The sequence below is a fragment of the Rana temporaria genome, chromosome 4 (assembly GCF_905171775.1).
Source record: "Rana temporaria chromosome 4, aRanTem1.1, whole genome shotgun sequence".
Lineage (NCBI taxonomy): Eukaryota > Metazoa > Chordata > Amphibia > Anura > Ranidae > Rana > Rana temporaria.
Genome location: NC_053492.1, coordinates 389,649,346 through 389,674,576, shown reverse-complemented (window position 1 = coordinate 389,674,576; position 25,231 = coordinate 389,649,346). Strand labels below are relative to the sequence as shown.

General features: G+C 41.3%; 1 protein-coding gene across 1 annotated transcript in view; it reads left to right on the top strand.

Moving 5' to 3' along the window:
* Nucleotides 1-16,334: 16,334 nt before the first annotated feature.
* Nucleotides 16,335-25,231, top strand: part of LOC120937693 (MAL-like protein) — a 47,691-nt gene continuing 38,794 nt past the window's right edge. The window contains exon 1 of the mRNA XM_040351109.1: nt 16,335-16,530. Within this exon, the coding sequence (XP_040207043.1) occupies nt 16,423-16,530 (108 nt within the window). The 5' untranslated portion in view covers nt 16,335-16,422. The remainder of the gene's footprint in view (nt 16,531-25,231) is intronic.

Here is a 25,231-nt window from a genome sequence, read left to right as displayed (position 1 = left end):
CATACACACTATGGCCTGGATTGACAAAGCACTTACGCCGGCGTATCTCGAGATACGCCACGTAAGTGCAAATATGCGCCGTCGTATCTGTGCGCCGTGCCCACAAAACTAGATACGCCTGAAAATAGGCTTCATCTGACCAACGTAACTTCCCTACGCCGTCGTATCGTGGGCGCATATTTACGCTGGGCGCATTTGCCGCTCCCATTGATTTTCTATTCACATATGCAAATGAGGGAGATACGCCGATTCACGAACGTCCGTCCGTCCGACGCAGTGCACGTAAAGTCATACGTCCGGCGTAAAGTTATGCCTCATAAAGGAGGTGTAACTCGGCAGCATCCATGCAAAGGTCTGCACCAGGGAACTCAAGCCGTCGTATTTTACGTTGTTTACGTTGGACGTGAATATGGCTGGGCGTAGGTTACGTTTACGTCGTAGCCAGTGATCCGTCGTATCTAAGGGAGTCGTTCCGACGTGATTCTGAGCGTGCGCACTGGATGCGTCCACGGGACGGCGCATGCGCCGTTCGTTACTTGTATCTTTATGGCGCTCGGTCCATCATTTGCATGGGGTCATGCCTCATTTGCATGGCTCACGCCCACTTCCACTTACGACGACTTACGCCTAGGAAACCCAGTGCAGATTTGGCAGCACTGGCTTTGTGAATCCAGTGCTTGCCTCTCTGCGCTACGGCGGCATAAATATGCGCCGATGTATGTGAATCCGGGCCTATCAGTTTTCCTGCAGGTTTTTCTCTGCAGGTTTACCAAAACCATGTAGTGCAAGGGCCTGCCTGGTTGCATACAAATTGAAACTCTAAGGCCTCGTACACACGACAGAGATTCTCGGCAGAATTCACAGAGAAACTCGGTCAAAACCCGGATTCTGCCGAGAATCTCTGTCGTCTGTACAGTTTTGGCTCGATGGAGCCGCCGAGGAACTCGACGAGAAAATAGAGAACATGTTCTCTATTTTCTCGTTGTCCTCGTTCTTCTATGGGAGAAGCCGGCCCGCCGAGCTCCTCGGCGGCTTCATCCCAAAACTCGACGAGGAACTCGACGTGCCAAGCACGTCGAGTTCCTCTGTCGTGTGTACGGGGCCTTAAAGTTTGACCTCATATTAGAAGGTTTTGGTAACCTGAAGAAAAAAACCTGCAGGAAAACTGATAGTGTGTATGGGGCTTAAGGAACACAGTTTATTATTTCTCTTCACTTTAATAATACATTCCTGAAATAGAAGGGAAAGTTACCTGATGGGACATGGGCAAGCAGAAAAGTAGATTGACAGAGGCCGTAACTCTTCCCTACTCTATACATTTTAAAAATTTAAAATTATGTACAGAGATCAATAAATCAGGCTTAGAAACTGTCACACCTTGTTTCTAAAATGTATCTGAGTGATTTGGGAAAAGCAAAACCCACGACTTTGTTATGTGGCATGCATTTATTCATAATAATAATTATCCATGCCTATTGATTTTCTCCTAAACTATAATTAGCTTTGCTTGTCAGTCTCCACTAGTTATGCAGTCTTAACAGCACCTATTTGTCATGAAGAAAGATCCTTTGATTCTCCAGTGCCACCATCTTGCATATGGGACCTGTCCATGTCTCACAGTCTCAAGTCTCACAGTCAACTCCCCACTGTGCATAACGAGGCATGGCTGCACTGCGTCAATGGTCCTACTGCCTCCTGGGAAGTGTGAAGTTTCCCAGAAGGTGGGGGGCGAGGGACCAGGCCAAGCTGACATAAGGCATGACACTAGGCAATAATTATGGAAGTGAGAAAGGGTACCTGTCACAAAAAGGTACCCACACCCTGAAAAAAAAAATTTGGGAGGGATAAGGGGTTCCTTTATAATTAGGTGAAGGTCTATTTTAAATTCTTCTCCTTTGCTAGATTATGCGTGTAGTGCTACCCCCAAAGGAGCCGCTGGTTAGATTTTGGGATCGGCGTATTTAAAGCGGGGGTTCACCCTTAGAGGGCACTTTTTCCCCTTAGATTCCTGCTCGTTTTCTCTAGGGGAATCGGCTATTTGTTTTAAAACATGTGCAGTACTTACCCGTTTACGAGATGCATCCTCTACGTCGCTTCCGGGTATGGGCTGCGGGAATGGGCGTTCCTTCTTGATTGACAGTCTTCCGAGAGGCTTCCGACGGTCGCATCCATCGCGTCACGATTTTCCGAAAGAAGCCGAACGTCGGTGCGCAGGCGCAGTATAGAGCCGCACCGACGTTCGGCTTCTTTCGGCTACGAGTGACGCGATGGATGCGACCGTCGGAAGCCACTCGGAAGACTGTCAATCAAGAAGGAACGGCCGCTCCCGAAGACCCATACCCGGAAGCGACGGAAGAAGATGCATCTCGAAAACGGGTAAGTACTGCTCATATTTTAATACAAATAGCCGATTCCCCTAGACCGAACGAGCAGGAATCTAAGGGGAGAAAAAAAAAATTTAATAAATGGGTGAACTCCCGCTTTAAGTTACCTCCGTGATGTGTCCAGGGGTATGATAGTGGTGAGAGCAGTAACGGAATGTCCAGACTGTTGGTTGACATTTTCAATGCTTTATTTCTGGTCCAACATGACCAACAGTCAACTTGAGGTAGACAGGTTAGATTGGTGAAAAGAGAATAAACTTCACAGATTCAGGCCATGGATAGAAAAAAGCAGTCCTGCCTCCAATAATTTCACTTGTCATGTCGCCACTCCAGCCGGAGTGGGTAAAGTGCCCCTGGACAGACCTCTCTCACAGGCCTGGCAGCCAGAGCGTCACTTATAGCTTTTCGGGGAGGAACGGGTCTCTGCCACAGACCCGGCTCTATTGAACTTTAGGATTGGTAAGGGACTCCTGCCACAGGCCCGGTGTATCAAGAACGTGAATAGTAGAGCGAATCCTCCCCGTCAATGATCAGTCTAAATCTCCCTCAGGTAGACCTTGTATCCTTGAGTCACCGACTGACAGTTTGCAGCATACAACCTGTCAGCGTCCGGCCACCCAGATCCCCAATGGTTCGTCTAAGCCCTGTTGGATCACCTGCCCCCGGGTTCACCTCAGACCGACTCCCCATCGAACAGCACAACTCGCTTGGGATCTTTCTGATGAGTGATGGGGAACCCAGTCAATCACTGGGGTCCCTTTGCAGCATCAGTTGCTCCGGGCCATGAGGGCCCAGAGTCAGGAACTCCGTGTAGCACGTGCGCCCCGGCCTGGTAGGCCATATCGCCGTGGCCCGTGATGTGCGCACACCCTAAAGGTGGGTGCCGCACCTGGAACCAGGAACCCGCGAAGAACCCCTGAGCAATGGCCTCGCCACAGAAATACCCCTCCCCAGCATGCTCCGCAAAGGGAAAACTCCTCTAATTGGCTGCTGGGAAGAAGCGGCTCCGCCTGGACCCCTCTGGCGCCACCTGCCATCCAGAGATGAAACGGCATCTCTAAAGCACAGAATGACCCACAGAACAGTTCAGGGCTGGCGACAGCCGAATTTAAATAAATCAACATAAATGAGAGCAAGTAAGTCTCTCATCCCACTAAATTTACCATAGCACCTGTACTGATAAGTACACAGGCGCTACATGCCATTGGGAGAAAAGGCCATATTGTGATTAAAACCTAAATCTATTTATCGTCATGGGTAAATTAAATCAATGATATTATGTTGATGGAGATGCTGCGGGCTAAAGAGCTTTATAAATGGAAAAACATGTACTACCTTGTGGTATATTTGGATGCATTACCCCGCTTCAGAGAAGCGGAGTAATCGGTTCACACTATAAAATAATGTATCCCATTGTTCGTGTGTTTCATTTCTCTCCTTTATCAAGAGAACTCATGTGTACTTCTAGGCCTAATTTCTTCTCTTTTTTTCTATCCTTTGCCCTTTGTTCTTACGTTTTTCTCTGTCTAATTTTCTTATTTCTTTCTTATACTTATTCTCTCTATTAGTATTACCAGACTCTTTTATCTTGAGTCATTGGCTGCTGCACGGTGCCTGTATTGCACAGGGCGCAGGGCTAAGGCATTCACATATCACAGGGCTCAGGGGTGCATATTTCACAGGAAGCAGGGCTCTGAAGTGTAACACAAAGGCCAGTGTACAACCAACAATTACCTTCCCCTCTCCAGTATAGAGCTGCTTCCCCAAATCCCCCACTACAGAGCTCTCCACTCAACTCCCTCCCCAGGACAGGGCTTTCCTCCTAGCCACCAATTCACGCCCCCCCCCCCCCGCCCCAGTAGTCTCCTTACAGTGCAACAGAAAAGTCCTCTGTGCCACCTGGGGTGAGGCTGGCAGTAGAATCTGCTGCTGCAAGGCTGGTATGGCTCACCTTCCTTGTGTGTCATATGGATAGTACCGGGAAGGTTCTGCTTCCTGAGCTGCTCTGTAAATACAGAAACCATCAGAGAAAGTAGGTAGTGCAGCTAACATCCACTACTAACTTCTATGTTCACAAGTGACAAGCTGGTGAGTACAGGACCAGTAAAAGAAAAGAAAAAAAAAGCCCTATAGGTCCTATGATTTACTTTCAATACGTTTTCATTGAGTATGCGAGAAAAACATCATAAAACTTTTTTTTTTTTTTTTTTAACATCAGGTCCTATGCTTTATTGTTAATGACCCACAAATAGGCCCATTACATACCTCTCATCTCTGTGTCAGTTGTTCTCAATCTACCACGCATCCCAATTACTAAAATAGATAAATATAATTTAATATAAAAGAGTATCAGCAGCAGCAAGAAAGTACTTTGTAACAAGACACAAGAAAACCCCATCATCTCTGTCAAATAACATGACAAATGAATGACTTGTTTTTTGCAGGTAAAGGATGATGAATCAGACAATTTGAGTTTGCAGGATATGAATATAGAGTGGTTGCAAAAGTCATACTGGTGACTATGCCTATGTTTCCTACCCTGTTGTCAATCATTTTCAGGTAAGGCGTCTTCTATCTCTGCTAGGACATTCTGCATAATTACATTTTATTCTTTGGCAGGAAGCATGGTGGGGCCAATCAGGAAGTTTTGGAATGGCCTTTACAGCCCCTGACACAAATATCAAATAAAAACCCATGAGTAAATAAACATTCTGCGCATGCAAGATGGCCCAATATTTTCTGAAAATTGGAAGTCATAATTTTCAGAATGCAGAATAATTATACAGACCAGTTCTCAACACAAGAAATTGCTATTGCTGTAAAATTGTTGTCTGACAATAATTGCGGGGACAAATAGTTGCTATCCATGCATGAATGTAGTACAGCAAAGAAGAAAGCGGAGGAGAAAAAATTGGATTTTAGATGTTTTAGAGGAGCACCATTGGGATAGGCCTTAGCTACTGATGGTGATGATAGCCAGACTTCACCTGGCCATAAATTAGTAGAATATTTTTTGTTTCAAGAATTTTCATTCAAATTTCTAATCGCTAGTAGGGTAAAAGTGATTTTCAACCATATTGACAAGGAAGTTAGAAGGAGCAGGATGAAAAATGTTTCTTGACTAAAAAAAATTCTAACAATGCATGTGGTTTTCGTTCAGGAAAAAGCATTATAAAACTGAACATTAGGGGGCGTGGTCTAGCCGAGCTCAGGTATGGCAGCTTGAACGGAAAGCTCCCACCGCCACGGACGAAGCTCTGAACATATAGGCGCCGGTAAGAGGACCGATCATCCCATATTGGCCACTTGACATCCCGTAACCCCAGGGAATCTTTTGATACCATTTTTACCCGAAACGGAGGACTCTTGGGGCAATTACCACTACTTGATCTGTTCAGCCCTATACCGCAATGGCGGAATCACAGAATCTCCCCCTTGGGAACAACGGTGCTCATTTACTGGGAATTAATCAAATTCCCACATACGGTGATCGAGTACAGGCAACCAAGAGCGAGGTACAACGTAATCTAAACCTGGATGATTTAAACTTGGTTGCGGCAGACATAAAAACCACGCTGACAGCTGTCATTACAGAACTGAGTGTGGAGATCCGCGCAGTTACAGCGCGAGTACAAGAGGTGGAATTACATACTGCGCAACAAGGAGCAGCGCTGCGTCATGTAAATTCTAAAGTTAATGCCAATACCCTACACCTTAGGGAATTGAATCGCCAAGTAGAGGAATTGGAAAATCGCAGCAGGAGGCATAATGTGAGAGTGAGGGGGCTCCCAGAATCGGTGGAGGCAGATCAAATTACTCCAATAATAACTGGAATTTTTAACAACTTATTAGGATGACCTCCGCAGACTACCATCAATATGGAGCGCATCCATAGAGCGCTTCGACCGAGAGGCAAACCATCTGATCCCCCCAGAGACATAATCTGTCACATAGACGATTTCTTACTTAGGGAAAACATACTCAGAAATGCTAGACTAAGAGCTAAATATGTGTATGAAGGAAACGTCATCTCCTTTTATCAAGACTTGTCTCATATTACCCTGCAGAATAGGAGGGATGTGAAACCACTCCTAGACAAATTGCGTGACAAGGGGATCATATACAAATGGAAGTTCCCATTCGGTCTACAAGCCAATAATCAGGGTCACGTTGCGGTTCTGAGAGTTCCGGAGGACCTACGGTCATTCTGCAAAACAATGGATATAGAGTATATGGATCTGCCAAATTGGTATGCAGACTTTAGAGCTAAGACTCCCGCAAAAGACGAAGCTAGAGATGATCTGATGGAAACATCCTCCTCCAGGGTCCGGAGACGACGTTCCCAATCATCGGACAACAGACTGCCACCCGGCGCAGATTCGGTGAACGATCCTCGAGCTACAACTACACCTAAGCCCAGGAGGGCGAGGAAAGAATATTAATATTTTGAATTGTTTTGTTTTACTTAAGCCTAGAACTGTTTTCCGTTCTCCCTTTTCTCCTAATTTTCACATTAATTCTAGGTATAATATCTGAAGGGTTATTGAAAAGTAACTTTGTTTATACTGACAAGGCACTTTTCAAATAATATGTCTTATTTCTTGACATATTAGGTTTAAAGTGCCCTTTTATATCCACATTTTCTGGACTACTAGTTATACCAGTCTTGTGCATTAATTTACTTTAGTGAACCCGATTTGCATTATAGCAGTGAATTCCCTGCATTGGCAATGTGCTTGTTTACACACCAGCTGATGGTCGGCATGACTACCAGTTCTGTGATAATCAAACTGAGTGAGATGACCTGTACATGTACGCAACACTTGTGGTTTTTGTTCAATATATGTTTATCTATTCTTCAGTAGGGTGAATGGTTAACTTTTGTAATATATATGTCTTATTTCTTGACATATTAGGTTTAAAGCGCCCTTTTATATCCACATTTTCTGGACTACTAGTTATACCAGTCTTGTGCATTAATTTCCTTTAGTGAACCCGATTTGCATTATAGCAGTGAATTCCCTGCATTGGCAATGTGCTTGTTTACACACCAGCTGATGGTCGGCATGACTACCAGTTCTGTGATAATCAAACTGAGTGAGATGACCTGTACATGTACGCAACACTTGTGGTTCTTGTTCAATATATGTTTATCTATTTTTTAGTAGGGTGAATGGTTAACTTTTGTAATATATATGTGCCTCTTACGGTAAATATTTATTATAAACACAGTTGTGGCGGCGGGTAGTGATTTAGTCCTGTTGTTGATTTTGGACTTAGTTAGATTTCAACCCCCAAGTAGCAACAATCTTTGCCTATCTCACCTTTCAGGTATAGGGCATAGAGACATTGCTACATATTATATTTTGATTTCTATCCTCCTTCAGGAGGTTTCAAAGATACAGTAGATTATCTCTTTTTATTATTTTATTTTTGTTATTTTTCTTCCCCCCTTTTTTTTTTTTTTTTTTTTTTTTTTTTTTTTTTCCCCCTTCTTCCAGACCTGATCATTCAATTCTATTCTATTTACTGAAATGTCCTTTTCCGCTAATAATATGAATGCTGCGAAAAGGAGGATCAAATTATACTCCTTGAACACCAAAGGGCTCAATATACCAGAAAAAAGGTCAAAACTTCTGCTACTTCTAAAGAAATCGGGCTCTGACATAATTTTCCTGCAAGAAACACACTTTAAGACTGATAACTATACCATCTTTACCGATAAATACTTTCCCCACATCTTACATGCCACTAACTCCGATTCCAAGAGCAAAGGGGTTTCTATTTTGATATCTAAACACTGTCCCATACAAATTTTGGATACTAAGGTTGATAGGGAGGGTAGATTCTTGTTCATAAAAGGTACACTATACAACCAATCTGTAACCCTGGCTAACATATACGCCCCAAATAGACTTCACGCCCCGTTCTTTACAGACATAATAGAATCACTAGAACTCTTTGCTTCGGGTCTAGTGATACTAGGTGGAGACTTCAATTTAACAATGAACCCCCTTTTAGACACCTCATCGGGCTCCTCCAAGACCCCATACAGAACATTGAATTTAATTAAAAAATTGCTACACCGTCTATCGTTGCACGACTCCTGGCGCACCATGAACCCCTCTTCTAAAGACTATACCTTCTACTCCCCCCCACATAATCCCTACTCTAGGTTAGACTATTTTTATATTTCGCAAAACGGCCTGGAATTACTGGACAACACTTCTATAGATCCCATGATCCTATCCGATCATAATCCCATTACGATGTGTTTGTCCTTTGAAGACAAACCCCTTTCCCGGAAACCTTGGAGACTGGATAATTCATTATTAAATGACAAAAACATAATCCGAAAATTAGATTCTGCAATTTCTTATTACTTCAAGGAAAACTCAACGTCTGACGTGCATCCTCCCACATTATGGCTAGCTCACAAATGTGTGATAAGAGGCGAGCTGATTTCCTTGTTGGCAAAAAGGAATAAAGATAGGCGGGAACGTATAAAACTACTTACTGACCGAATAGAGATGTTAGAAAAAAGTCATAAACGCTCACTCGCATCAGATGTACTAGCTGAATTAACTACTGCCAGGAATGAATTACTTCAAATATTGGAGGAAAAAATTAAACGTAACAAGGTTTACTCGCAGAAATTCTTTTATGAATATGGTAACAAAACGGCAGACTTCTAGCTAACTCCCTGAATGCTTCTAACAAGAAATTTGACAACATCCACTCAATAAATGATCCAACAGGTAAAAAATTAACCTGTACTTCTGATATTACCAGACAGTTCCAAAAATTCTACTCTAATTTATATAATTTACGTGACACAACGCCGAAATTCGACTCAAGATCAAGGAGATCCATGATCACTGATTTTCTAAGCTCATACTGTCCCAAACCGATTGACCCAAAGATAGCCAAAGACTTGGATAAGCCCTTGGAAACAGGTGAAGCTCTTGGAGCTCTCAAACAACTTAATGTCGGGAAAAGCCCGGGCCCTGACGGTTTCTCAGTTGATTATTTTAAAACCTTTAAAGAACTCCTAATCCCCCATTTTATAAAAGCATTTAATTCTGATCCAGCCCAATGGACATCGACCAAAGATCTGCTCGAAGCACATATAGTGATGGTCCCAAAACCGAACAAAGACAAAAATCTAGTTTCCAACTACAGACCCATTTCACTGCTGAACGTGGATGTAAAGCTGTATGCGAAAATATTAGCGAACCGCCTATTACCCCTTCTGAATAACCTAATCTCTTTGGATCAAGTGGGATTCACTCCTGGGAGGGAGGCCAGGGATAATACCATCAAGGTCCTTAACATTCAAAATTGGTTACTGGTATCGAAGTTCCCGGGATTTGTACTTTCATTGGACGCAGAGAAGGCCTTCGATAGGATAGCTTGGGATTATATGCACGCAGCATTGGGATTTATGGGACTAAACGAACGTATGCTACAATATATCAACCTTCTCTACTCCTCCCCAACAGCAAGGATCAAAATAAATGGCAACCTGTCGGAGGCTTTCTCTGTGTCCAATGGAACTCGACAGGGATGCCCATTGTCACCGATCATATTCATTCTAATATTGGAACCCCTCCTATGTAGGCTCCGAGCCAATCAAGACATTGTGGGGATAACCATTGGAGATAAACAATATAAATTAGCTGCATTCGCTGACGATGTGCTATTATTTCTGACTAATCCTATCATTACACTCCCCAATCTGTTAAAAGACTTTTCCATCTTCCAAGACATGTCCAACCTGAAAATTAATTTTGCAAAATCCAGAGCCCTCAATATCTCCCTACCTCCAGACCAGGTTAATCTATGCAAAAAGAACTTCCCATTTGTTTGGGAAGATAGAGTTTTGTCCTACTTAGGCGTTAATTTGTCCCCCCATTTAAATGACATATACTCTAATAATTTTGTACCATTATTGAATGTGGTTAGATCCGATTTAACAAGATGGGATAAGGGACTATTCTCATGGTTTGGCCGTGCGAATATAATTAAGATGAACATCCTACCGAGATTTTTATACCTATTTCAGACACTGCCTATTTGTATCCCCAGCTCTTTTTTCACATCCTTTCGTAAGATTTGCGTAAACTTTATATGGGGTGGGAAACAACCTCGAATTAAATGGGACAAATTGGTGGAACCCAAGCATCTGGGAGGTATCGGAGTTCCGGATTTGCGCAAGTACTACTGGGCCTGCCACCTATCCAAGATAATTGACTGGCAAGTGCATGCTCGATCCAAAGATTGGATAGCATTGGAGGAACTTTCCTGTTTTTCAAGTGCACCTATAAGACACCTACCATGGATCAACCCCAAAAAGATCCCTCGTATAACTAAAACACATCCCATGGTAGGAGCGTCCCTGAAGATATTCAGGAATTTATGTAAGACGAAGAAAGTGTCTTCCATGTATGGACCAGTTACCCCAATCACAATAAATCCTGAAATGTATCTTCCTGACAGTAACGCATCGACACCCGATACTCTTCCAGTAACGTTATACAGAGCTACAGATTTCTTTAAGAATAATATCCTTTTGTCTCTTGAATCCTTCCAATCTACTGACCCTAATTGTAAAATCTCCAATATCAATTATGTTAAAATCACTAGATTTCTTGAAAGGCTAGAACCAATGAGTGGATGGTATAGGCCAAAGACACTATTTGAAACAATTTGCCTTAGGGAATCCCCTCAGAGCCACCTCATCTCCTTCACTTATAACCTTCTAAATTCTGACGTAGACCCTCAATTGGACAACACAAACCTTCATTGGGAAAAGGACCTTCAAGTTTCTGTGACGAATGATCAATGGGCGAATGTATTTAAACGATTGCACAAAGGCACATTGAACATCTGTACACAAGAAAACGGATACAAAATCTATTCAAGATGGTACAAGACCCCGTTGGTCATTCACAAATTTAACCCAGACACATCGCCCCTTTGCTGGCGATGTATGGTCTCGCCGGGAAGTTTGATACACATTTGGTGGGAATGCAATGTATTGGCTGAATTTTGGACGGGAGTACATAAATTGATAGTACAAATAACTACTTACTCTCCCGATTTCACGGCGGGACAATACTTACTACACTTGTCTAGCCTCTCTCACTCCGTTTACAAAGACACCATTATAATACACCTCATCAACGCAGCGAGGCTTTGCATCCCAGCAAAGTGGAAACAAAATCTCCCACCTACCATTCCGGAATGGATACGTAAGGTAAACCATATTTCCAAAATGGAAGAATTAATATATCAATCTAGAGACTCTTCAAGATCATATCTTGATAAATGGTCCTGTTGGACACACTTTGTGAATTCCGCTGAATGTCATGCCTTACTGGAGTCCTGATGGATTGTTCTGGATAAGATTGACCTTTTTTCTGGACGTTTTTAGTCAACACATAACAAAATGAAATTATAGAATATGCCTATTGATACGTAATATTATTTACTCATTTCAGTAAACAGAAAAACCTTTCTCTCCTCTCTCTTATCATTTCCCCTCCCCATTTACTTAAGTTCTGCTTTAAATATATATACTTATTAAAGTTTATAATATGTCTGTTCATTTAAACTTATGTAAGACAAGAAGTCGGCGTTTCTCAATGCAAAAGTTTGATGTGTAATGCTTTATTGAAAATGCTTGTACACTAATATTTTGAAAAATTCAATAAACATAATTTAAAAAAAAAAAAAAAAAACTGAACATTAAGAGCAAACAAAAATTTAAAGTATTTTCGAGATTGCAATCATCAATTCATTGAATGTATTGAGAATTTTTGCAGTAATGTTTGTACGAATATTTGTGCAAATGTTTGTTCAGCTTTAATATGGTTAGCATGGGTAATAGTAATATTACTATGGGTAGTATTATGGACTCTCAATAGGCAAATTAAGCTGCAGAGTCAGCAAAGAAAAATAACTAGTTATGGGAAATGTATACATGCCTTTAAACTGAGAATATATTTTAAAAAAAATCTCTTTTCCTGTCCAGACAAAGATTTCTCCCTTTTTGCCAAGTATAATCACAATAGTTTAGGATTAAAATCACTTTCGTTTGTACTCTACAACAAGATCCTTGGGGCTTTAAAACTAAAGTTTTTGAAAAGTTGTCTTTGGGCATTTACCTCATTCAAGGTTAAGTTATGGGTTTGAGAGTAGATAGATTGAAAAGATTTCATGTGTTGGATGAATCTGAAAAAGGAATATGGGACCCCCATCTATGTACTTAGAGCGCCAATCCAAGCGGCCATTCTGTCTGCTCCAGTGACTCACTGCACTTGAGTGCCGACGATTGTAAAGCCCATCCAAGCCTTGCGTACAAAATGTAGTTGACAGATGCCGCAATCCTTAACAACCTGTGTACTAAATCGATCTAGTACACGGTCTGTTAAGGTGTGCTGCATGTTTCAACTACACTTTGAAAAAGGAATATATTTTGAATAAACAAAACCCTGGTCAAACCAGGGATGACACTGTAAAGTGAAAATTAATATATCTTCAAAAATATTTCCACCCTCTAAAGGTACCTTTAAACTAGGTTAATGAAGAAATCTCTTGGCAGAGCCAAGGCTAAAGAGATACAGTACCATAAGATAAATGGTCTGCTATACTACAACATGCATAATTAACTTAGATCTGACCAATGTATAGGTTTCTACATCAGACTATTCCAAAAAGAGACAGAGTGAACTACATCTCAAGTTTAACAAGCTGAGTATAATAAATAAAACGCATACAATTAAAGTCTGATAGCTTATTTACAGAGTTCATACACCCTAAAATAGAAATCTAGACAAAGGGCTAAATACAGAGAGGTGAGATATATATGGGAGATGTTTTTAGTTTCCAAAGGATTTGTATCATCTAGTTGCAGAGGGGACATCAAAGGTGATAACTGCAGTAAAAACTTAAATAAGTTAAAAAAAAATTATTTTTTGAGTTCTTTATTGTCCTTAGTAGTCATCGGGGGCGGACTGACCATAATCTTCTATTGCCCAGGGGCCCCATGAGTTGTCAGTCCGCCCTTGGTAGTCATTCTATGTTAAACATTAATGGCAAGAGAGGACATTTTTGCTTTTTACTACATTGCACCTTAATATATTATGTAAGGGAGTTGTTCACTTAAAATACAGTCCAACGTTGTTCTGATACTGTGCGTTTCAGGATACATTAACAAAGCACATTGTGATTTGTAAGGATATTGTTATTTGTTTGCCCCCTATAGACTGATACTGTATACCGTATGTGTGTGTATATATATGTATATAAAATATATATACCGGTATATATATTGTATATATTTACTTGAGGATTTCCCAGAATAAAGCCAGTTTGATCTTGGGGACCAGATACAGCAACATTTGAATATCCAAGGCTTTTTTCTGTGAGAATGCAGTTCTGGCAATTAGCACTAAATGTATGTATTGGGTTGCTGGAGTGTGCTGGAGGGTCAATTGCTCCTAGCTGCTGACGGATCTATTTTTTCTGGGGGATCAAATGTTCCTGGTAAGGATCTACTGTTGAGGGGGATCTATTTTCTGGCTGCTGAGAGAGCTATTGTTGCTGGTGGATCTATGATTGCTGAGGGGTCTATTGTTTCTGGCTGCAGGGGATCTATTTTACTGCTGCTGAGAGAGCTATTGTTGCTGGGGGGGGGGGGGTCTATGGATGCTGGGTGTCTATTGTTGCTGGCTGCAGGGGATCTATTTTACTTATTTTCTTGTTATCATTAACAAATTCCATACAATTTGCTTAGCACCACAAAATGATATTTGGTTCTGTATTCTCAAAAAGGGGAGTACTGGAAGGCGAGTAGGGGTTTTAGGGGGAGACAAGGGTTGTACCTGCACCTATTCTCCAAGAAAAAAAGGCCTGTGCAAATCTGTATGATAGCGTTTTGTGGTGATGTGCGTTGTGTTTTACAGCATGACACTAAAATTCAGTTCTGTGAATGGGTCCTTAAAGCGGAGGTCCACCCTAAAAAATTAAATCACATAAACGGGCTCCTTAAAATACATTTGAAAATAAAAAATGTTACTTACCAGTAGTCGTCCTAACCTGCCAGTTCCTATACCGCAGTGCTCTTCTTTCTTGTCCTCCTTGCGTTGTTTTCTGGGGAATGGGGCACGCTGTCTCCTGTGTGTGTCTCAGAAGACAGCCCACCATTCACAAAGTGCCGCGCGACTCGCGCATGTCCAGTAGGAAACGGGCAGTGAAGCTGCAAGGCTCCACTGCCTGTTTCCCCTAGTTCGAATTTACAGCTCCGGCTGGTATACACAGATCACAGCTCTGCAGCTTGTCCATTCTGAAAATGACTTGCATTCTTTTCAAAGAAAACAAGGCATTCTGTGATTAGAAGAGGTGCGGATGAACATCATAAGTAGGGATGTCCCGATACTAGTATCGGTATCGGGACCGATACCGAACATTTCCCCGAGTACTTGTACTCAGGGGAAATGCTCCGATACTTCACCCGATACCTGGGCGATCAGTGCGGCAGGGGAGTTGCAAGTCTTCTCTGTGCTGTCTTCTCCCCCCGTGCTGCCTTTGTCCCCCGTGCTCCGTGCTGCCTTCGTCCCCCATGCTCCATGCAACTTTGTCTCCCATGCTCCGTGCTTCCTTCGTCCCCCGTGCTCCGTGCTGCCTTGTCCCCCGTGCTCCGTGCCGCCTTGTCCCCCGTGCTCTGTGCCTCCTTGTCCCCCATGCTCTGTGCCTCCTTGTCCCCCGTGCTCTGTGCCTCCTTGTTCCCCGTGCCCTGTGCCGCCTAATCCCCCGTGCTCCGTGCTGACTTCTCCCCCCGTGCCGTCTTCTCCCCCCCTCCGTGCTGCTCTCCCCCCTCAATCTGTCAGAATGGAGAGCGGAGGTAGGAGCCGCTAAACCCGGCTCCTACCTTTTCAGAATGGACAGAGTCAGCGATCACTGACTCTGTCCATTCACATAACTGAGCATCGTAACCTGTGTTTACGATGCTTCAGTTTATGAATGGAGGAGCTTCTCTCCATTCATTTTAGCTGAGGCTGCTGAGAAAGGGACTGGGGAATCTGTGTTCTTAGTCCCTTTCTCTGTCTTAAAGGGGAGATGTCAGAGGTCTGTTAAGACCCCTTATATCTCTCCAAGGACCCCCAACAGGGCTGATAAAAAAGAAATTGCAATAAATATTTAAAAAAATAAATAAAAATAACATAAAGTGTAAAAAAAAACACACACACTGACAATCCACCCCCCCCCCAAAATGAAAAAAAAAAATCACTGTAAAATTTAAAAAAAAAAAATACTGCCACTGTCACATGACATTAAAAAAAAGTATCGGTAATCGGTATCGGCGAGTACTTGAAAAAAAGTATCGGTACTTGTACTCGGTCTCAAAAAAGTGGTATCGGGACAACCCTAAAAGAAACCCTTTTTTTCAATCAGAGACTGCCTTGCATTCACTAAAGATCAAGGTGAATGGGGAGTGCAAAGGGAATGCAAGACATTTTTGGGAATGGATGAGCTGCAGAGCAAGCAACCTGTTGTGATCTGTGTACTCCATCCAGAGCTGTAAGTTTCAGCGTCGTATGTCCAGCCCTGACTGTACTAAACAGGGGGAATGAAAGTAAGAGTGATACTTACACAGCAACAAATGCATGTTGCACACACCTAATTAGTGTTCATTTATTTTTACAGTGCAAATGGCCAAAAATTGTTTTTGGCCAGGGTTCAAATTTTGGCACATTGGAGACCAACTACAGGTGCTGATGGGAAATGTATCATTCCATAAAGAGTTTTACAATCATCATTAAGCTGCCAAATTAACCACAGATCACCTTGCCCTTTTTATCACGCTGGGCCTGCTAGGAATGAAACAGGTTTTCCAGAGTACTACGTCTGTGGGTGTGTCTCTCTGCACAATCGTATTTTAAACTTACATCTTGCTATGCTTGGTGTTCACATAGCCAGGTGTGAGGAAGAAGCTGACATCTCTGTACAGAGCACATAGCTGTCAGAGGGAAAAATGGCAACCTCAGGAATACAGATGCCAGGAACCTATGATGTGCCCGACATTCCCTATGGATGTGGAGTATTTAGAACATTTCCATACGCATTCATGCCTTTAGAATTGGTAAGTTAACCACTTTTTGAAGGGGCTTTATGTGATAGATTGTTGTCCATAATTTATGTGCTTAAGGAATCCCATACATGTCCAAACAGATTAGCAGATTGCTTATACTGACACTTGCAGCTGTCAAATGTAAATGTTCTATGTGTGCAGCTTGTATAGAATGTATGTATACTGTGCCCAGAGAATATTCATACTTTTGAAAGTCAGTAGATTTCTATTGGTTTCAAAAAATAAAATTTGGTACATACTTTCATTCATTATGCTTAATTTTACATCAAATTAAGATATGCAAGGATTGCACATTTATGCTTCAATAGTGTGTACGATTTTATTATAGGAATAATCCACATGCTTGCTGTTCAGAGGAGCCTTACTATTTTTTGCATGATAGTCATTAAAAAAAGGTGAGTTGGAAACAGAGAAGGGGGTCTAAGCTGGGAAGAGGAGGAAAATATACATACTTTTATATCCTCTCACTTTAGATAATCTCTTTCTTTTATTAGGAATCTTCATATAAGCATTTTCTTTAAATGCTATTACAGTGCAACTTAAGACATATAAAATAGGAACCAGTATTTCTAAACAGAATTCCCCATGTTTGGAAAATAATTATAGCAATTGATAAAATAAAACTACATTTATGGCCTCATTCCCACGGGCGTACCGATGTACCCTTTGCGCCTTGTTTTGGATAATTCTATTTGATGCTTCATTTTTGGGAAAGTTTTCGTTGTGAATGATGGTTGGTCTGAGCACATGAATGCACATACCGTATATACTCGAGTATAAGCTGAGTTTTTCAGCACATATTTCTCCTCTACAAGTGTACAAAGTTTTTTGTCTGGGGGACCTACGGCTGTGAAGCACCGATTTTTTTAAAGCCGGGCACCCCTTCCATAGACTCACGTGTTAAACGTCAGTCTAGTCATGGACACAGTGAGGCATGCACATGGACACAGTGAGGCAAAGTGAGGCATGCAGATGGACACCCTAGGCTTAGAGTCAATACGTTTTCCCAGTTTTTTTGTGGTGAAATTAGGTGCCTCAGGTTATATTCGGGTCAGCTTATACTTGAGTATATACGGTACATGTATTATAAACATTTTTTTATTTGGGGACAGATTAACCAGTTTTTGTATTTTACTCCTGATGAGGAGGGACTGCTGTATGGAATAGAATAGAGAATGAAGGCTGCAGGATCATAGCCAATAGATGTCAGAGCCCATGTCCATTTTCTTCCAAACAGTTCTCCTTATGACTGCAGGGTGTACTTAGTAGTCTTAGGAATTGTTCTAAAATGTAAAGGAGCAAATGCTCATTACTAAGATTATAAGGATGCATATTATTGAGTGATTGAAGTGAACACGTGTCACCGTTTTCACTTTCCAGAGCGAACAGCCTTAATTCCTTTAGTAAAATCCCTTTGTCTACAGATCTAGGGTGATTTTCTCTATATAGTGGCTATAATAAGTAGGGTTGTCCAGATACCGATACCAGTATCGGTATCGGGACCGATACCGAGTATTTGCGGGAGTACTCGTACTCGCGCAAATACCCCCGATACCTAAATAGAATACTTTCCCCCCCCTTTCCCCCCCCGCCGCTGCCGCCGAATCGCGCCGCTGCATCGAGGGACATGGCTAGAGGGACATTGCTGCATATGTGAGGGACATGGCTGCATATGTGAGGGACATGGCTAGAGGGACATGGCTGCATATGTAAGGGACATGGCTAGAGGGACATTGGTGCATATGTGAGGGACATGGCTAGAGGGACATGGCTAGAGGGACATGGCTGCATATGTGAGTGACATGGCTAGAGGGACATGGCTGCATATGTGAGGGACATGGCTGCATATGTGAGGGACATGGCTAGAGGGACATGGCTGCATATGTGAGGGACATGGCTAGAGGGACATGGCTGCATATGTGAGGGACATGACTAGGGGGACATGGCTGCATATGTGAGGGACATGGCTAGAGGGACATGGCTGCATATGTGAGGGACATGGCTAGAGGGACATGGCTGCATATGGGGGGGGACATGGCTGCATATGGGGGGGGGGACATGGCTGCATTTGGGGACACATTTAAAAAAAGTATCGGTATTCGGTATCGGCGACTACTTGAAAAAAAGTATCGGTACTTGTACTCAGTCCTAAAAAAGTGGTATCGGGACAACCCTAATAATAAGTATGTCAACCTCTTGGAATTAACTGGTTTTCTGCAGTAATATGCCATAAAATGTGATCTGATCCTTATCTAAGTCACAACAATAGTCTTTAAACAGACAGGGTGTCCATGGCAGAACACCACCCTTTTTTCCAAAAAAAAACATTGCTAAGCACCTATAGCTTGCCGAAGAACACCTTGGCAAACCGCAACGCTACTGGGAAAATGTTTTGTCGACTGACGGAGAAAAGGTTGAAATGTTCAGGAAGAATACTCAGCACTATGTATGGCACAAAAATTGCACAGTTTACCAACATCAAACCATCATCCCAACCGTGAACTATGGTGGACTATGGAGGGAACATCATGATTTTGGCTTGCTTCACTGCCTTGGGGCCTGGACCATTTACCATCATCAAGGGAAAAATAAATTCCCAAGTTTACCAAAATATCCTACAGGATATTGTCAGGGTGACTGTCTGCTAGCATAAGTTTTGTAGACATTGGGTGATGCAACAGGACACTGACCCTAAGTATCGAAGTAAACCCACCATAGACTGGCTTCAGATAAAGAAAACTCACCTTTTGGAGTTGCTCAGTCAGAGATTGGACCTTAACCCCATAGTGATGCTGTGGAAGGACCTCAAGAGAGCCATTCACACCAGACATCCTACCAATGTGTGAGCTGAAGCCGTTTTATAAAAAGGAACACAGGTCTAATCCAAATACACCAAACGCACTTGAAGGTCTGATCTAAAGACACCAAACACATTTGCTTGAAGTCATTGCTGCCAAAGAAAGTTCAACCAACTAATAACTTCAAGGGTTCACAAACTTTTCCTCCAGCACTGTGAATATTTAATGGTTGTGTTCAATAAAGACAAAATACATTTGAGATGTTTGCTTGCTATCAACTTAAGCACATTGGGCCAGATTCAGGTAGAAGTGCGGCGGCGTAACGTATCGTAGATACGTTAGACCGCCGCAAGTTTTCATCGCAAGTGCCTGATTCACAAAGCACTTGCGATGAAAACTACGCCGGCGGCCTCCGGTGTAAGCCTGCGTAATTTAAATGGGCGTGTGCCATTTAAATTAGGCGCGCTCCCGCGCCGGACCTACTGCTCATCCTCCGTTTCGAAATTCCCGCCGTGCTTTGCGCGCAGTGACGTCATTTTTTCGAACGGCGACGCGCGTATCGTAATTAGGGTTGTCCCGATACCACTTTTTTAGGACCGAGTACAAGTACCGATACTTTTTTTCATGTAGTCGCCGATACCGAATACCGATACTTTTTTTAAATGTCATGTGACAGTTTTCAAACCACAATACAGACTAAGGATATTTTCTTTAGAATTATGAAGAACTCTAACTCAAGACATTATAAAAGAATAAAAATGAGTAAAAATGAATAAAAATGTTTTATTTGCTTGTCACGCAGTAGTAAAAAACTCAAAGAATTTTCATAGAACATGTTGATAAATACAAAAAAAGTATTCTATTTAGGTATCGGGAGCATTTGCGCGAGTACGAGTACTCCCGCAAATACTCGGTATCGGTCCCGATACCGATACTAGTATCGGTATCTGGACAACCCTAATCGTAATTCCGTATTGCCGGACAGCTTACGCAAACGACGTGAATTTTTAAATTTCGATGCGGGAACGACGGCCATACTTTATACAGCAATACGTTTGCTGTGTAAAGTTAAGGCACCCAAAACGACGACTAACCTTGCGACGGGAAACTAGACTAGCGGCGATGTAGCGAACGCGAAAAACCGTCGTGGATCGCCGTAACTCATAATTTGCATACCCGACGCTGGTTTACGACGCGAACTCCCCCCAGCGGCGGCCGCGGTACTGCATCCTAAGATCCGACAGTGTAAAACGATTACACCTGTCGGATCTTAGGGATATCTATGCGTAACTGATTCTATGAATCAGTCGCATAGATAGAAACAGAGATACGACGGCGTATCAGGAGATACGCCGTCGTATCCCCTTTGTGAATCTGGCCCCATATTCCTAATGGACAAAAATGTTCTTCTGTTTCATCAATATTATTGTCACTTATTTGGCTAGTTTTACTAAGCAAATTTATTGGGATAGGAACGGTCTTCTCAATGTGAAATCCTGACCTATTACAGTTTTGCTTATGACTTTACAAAATTCGTAAAATGTTCTCAATACATCCAGCATAAAACAGCCCGTTCACAATGCACTAAACAGCTCCTTGAGAATACTCAAAACTTCTGGAATATAATAATTTGGACTGATGAGATCAAAACAGATTCTTATGGTCCCAACCATAAAATCTATGGGCCAGATCCACAGCCAGCCACCGTAACTTAAATATTGCCATTTAAGTTACACTGCCGCAAAATTTCTACCTAAGTGCCCAATCCACAAAGCACTTACCTAGAAATTTTCGGCTGTGTAACTTAAATCCGGCCGGCGCAAGGCGTTCCTATTCAAATGGGGCGAGTCCCATTTAAATTAGGCGCGCTCCCGCGCCGGACGTACTGCGCATGCTCACGACGTCATTTTCCCAAAGTGCTTTGCGCGGTTTTACGTTGCGCCGGGTTTTGAGAATCGCGACGGGCGTAAAAAAAAAATACGAGTTGCGGTGGGAAAAAAAAATTTGAAAAAAAAAAGACGGCGACGCGGGATAGAAGGGTCTACTTTTACAAGGCCTAAACAGTTTAGGCCTTGTAAAAGCAGCCCTAATTTTGCGTTTGTAAACTAATACTTACGGAGAAAAAACGAAGCGTAAAAGCTTCGTGGATCTCCGTAAGTGCTAATTTGCATACCCGAATCGGCATTTCTACTAGAAATGCCCCCAGCGCCGGCCGAGGTACTGCATCCTAAGATCCGACAGTGTAAGTCCCTTACACATGTCGGATCTTCTCCCTATCTATTGGAAACTGATTCTGTGGATCAGTTCCAAAGATAGAAACAGGGATAGATACGCCGTCGTATCCCTTTTGTGGATCTGGCCCTATGTTTACAGAGGAGTCAACAAGACCTATGAAGAACAGAACATTAACTCTGCTGTGAAGCATGGAGGCGATCTCTGCTATGTTGATGGTGTGTGAGCTACAGCAAAACAGAAAATATACAAAAAATAGATGGCAAGATGAATGAACCATATTATCAGAAAATATTTTTGTGGAAAAAAATTGTATTTATCAGTCCAGGAGCTGCACATGGGGCACATTTGGACTTTGCAACATGTTCCAAAACATAGCACCAAGTGGACTTTCAGTGGCTGCAACAGAACAATGTTTAGGTTCCAAAGGGGCCCTTTACAAGGCGTGGAGTTCTTTTTGTTTTTTTTTAACCACGAAGATTGGGCAGCTTTTTTACAAGAGAAAATAAATTGCTTAATTTACAACTATTACAAAACACAGGCCATCATTGGTGCTAAATGGGCCAATACAATAATATTAACCACTAAGGGTATGCAAACTTTTTAACAGGACTATTTCTTTATTTCCTGTATTGCTATGGTTTGTTTAATGGCTGTATTATTCTGCGATACCTAATGGTTTAAATTATTGTGTTTGATTTCATCACTTATGCTTTCTTAAAAAAAGGTCCACTTCCTACAAATTCTACCATGAGTTTATGAACTTATGAGCATAACTCTAGGATAGATTTAATTAGGTAGATACATTATAAAATAAAAATGCTGAATTGCAATGTCTCTTTTAAGACAATACTTTGGACGTACAGCACTTGTATATTGTGTAAGTGTTTGAACAGAGATGACATATGTCTGATCTTTAGGATCTGTGGCAATATATTTGTGGCCAAGCAGTGATTCGTGATGGCTTTAGCAGTGGTGTGGCTCACAGAAGTATTGTATCAGGTCATACATTCTTCATAAGTATGAGGCAAGGACTTGCTTAAATTATACTGTTTAACTAAAATATTTAACATTATTACCCTTAGGAGTAACTAATAAGTTAGAAGAGTTAATAGTAGTAAATTAGATGTAACAGGTAATTATAAATAATTGTGTACAGAAACTGATAGGTGATTAACATTTCTTATTTTTATTCTTTGATTGTAATACTATATAACTTTGCACATTCAGACTAGCCACACTTACACTTTAAGGTTTCTGTAATCTGTATCAACATTCGCACAATAGTCATGAATAACACCCTTGTCATTATTTTTATTATGTGTGAATTTTATTTTCTGATATTTAAGCCCAACTGCAGTCAACTAAAAAAATGATCCCCTACTTCTGTTAAAAAAAAAAAAAAATGATCCTTTGATGTTGGGCTGTGACCACACTGTGAAATGTGATTGCTTGTATAGGTCTATGGCAGTGGTCTCCAAACTGTGGCCCGGGGGACAGATGCAGCCCTTTGCTTGCTTTTATCTGGCCCTTAAAGGTACTATTTTACCCACAAATACAAATAATATACAAATAATGGAGCATAATTCCCCTACTGACACCAATGATGGGGCACAATTCCTCCCAATGACACCAACGATGGGACACAATTCCTCCCAATGACACCGATGATGGGGCAAAATCTCTCCCAATGACACCAACAATGGGACTCAATTGCTCCCAATGACACCAACGATGGGGCACAATTCCTCCCAATGACACCAACAATAGGGCAAATTTCACAAAATGAATTTACCCAAGTGATGTTTTTTCATAAATAGGTGTTTTGCTAATACTTCATATTGCCATTGCGAACAGTCCTGGATAAAGCTCTAGAATATTTGGGTGCTGCAGCAACCACCAGCTGGAAACTGGTTCAAAAAGTCACAATGAGGATATTTGCCAGCACACCATGGATCGAAGTAGCGTCCAAACATATTTTTTTTATTGAAGCATGATCACATCACAAAGCAGGTAGTGCAACGTTTTGGCGTCACATAGGACCCCTCCGTGACTTCACATGCCTGACTACCCTTCATGATCCTGCGTGACTCCGAAATGTTGCACTACCTGCTCTGTAATGTGACCATGCTTTAATAAATAAATCAGTTTGGATGCTACTTGTCTATCCATGGTGTGCTGGCAAATATCCTCATTGGTGTATTGCTTAACTCGTATTTTATAGTGGTAATTAGTACAGAATAAATATAGTTAAACATTGATTATCATTTTAATTAAATATAATTCTAATGTAAACTTAAATAAATACTTGGATTAAACCTAATCTAATATATAAATGTTTTATTAGCTTTTTTTTTTTTTTTACATAAAAAAAAACACAAAAGTTCATAATCTATGTACCTGATTTGTCAAGGTGACTGCAAAAAAATTGTGTATTGCAATGATACATGGTGAAATGTGGGAATATAGTTATCATTTTACTATTTTAATTATGTGTTAGGTGTCACCACTACCATTATTAATTGTGTTACTGCCATTGCTAATACTAGCCATATTATACTTTGTATAATGGGTTTTACTCACTATACTTTTAAAAGATTGGAGGTATCATATCATGGCTATATAAATTTAAGTTCTTAGTAGGTGTGGCATGTTTTGGACTAGTTTTAATCCTTTGTAAATACATTTAAAAACAAGCAATGACATCATTAGGAACCGCCAGTTTGACAAGATGACACAAATCTGATTTGTTATATAAGGTTCACTATATTATCAAACCCATTGACATCAGAAAAGTCTTTATTTTTCTTAATTGTTTTATGACCAGTTCAGCTGGCGTTCTACAGCTAGATCTGAACGGATGGGGAGAATGCATTGTGAGCTCATGCAACTTCCTAAGAGCTCCATAATACAAGAGGAAAGAAATGATGTTGAGGTCTTGTGCTTGAAACGTATATGCACTGATCAAAGCTTTGGCTTTTCACTGATAGAAAAAGATAAATAAATACTGCCGCTTCTGTTCACTTGAATAGTTACCACATTTATTGTTTTAACACAATTTATACTGCATATCAAAAAGAAAGTGCAACTGAAATCTCAGAGTCCTGCCCAAGTGTGACCAGCCCAGCTTGGTCACTAACCAGTAACCTACTGATCCACAAATTAGTCTGAGTCTGTTTTTAACAAAATACATTGCAATTCATTTTTAAGATATTATATTTAACTAAGATTAGATATTTGTAATTCTTTTTTAAGATTCATGGGATATACTTCTATTTATTGTGCATATATTTATTAATGTATTCACACAGGTTGAGCTTTTTTTTCTGTACAAGCACACCTTACCTGGGACATTTTGTGACACACCTTGTATCTCACACCCTAGGCTGTGCGTAGTTATCCAAAAATAGCCTTTTGTAGATTTATGAAATGCTGCTAAGGAACACATCTTTAATTCAAACAAATAATATTAATATAATGAATGCTAAAAGGACTGACAGTTTTCATTTGGTCCAAATAAAATAATTAAAAAAGCAGACAGAAAGAAGAGAAAGAGATATCCTATAATTAAGTAAAAAGATTGAACAATCATTAAAAACGTAATTTATTTAATTTAAAGATCATTCATTTAGTACATGGAGACTATTCCCCTTAAAGGTCTA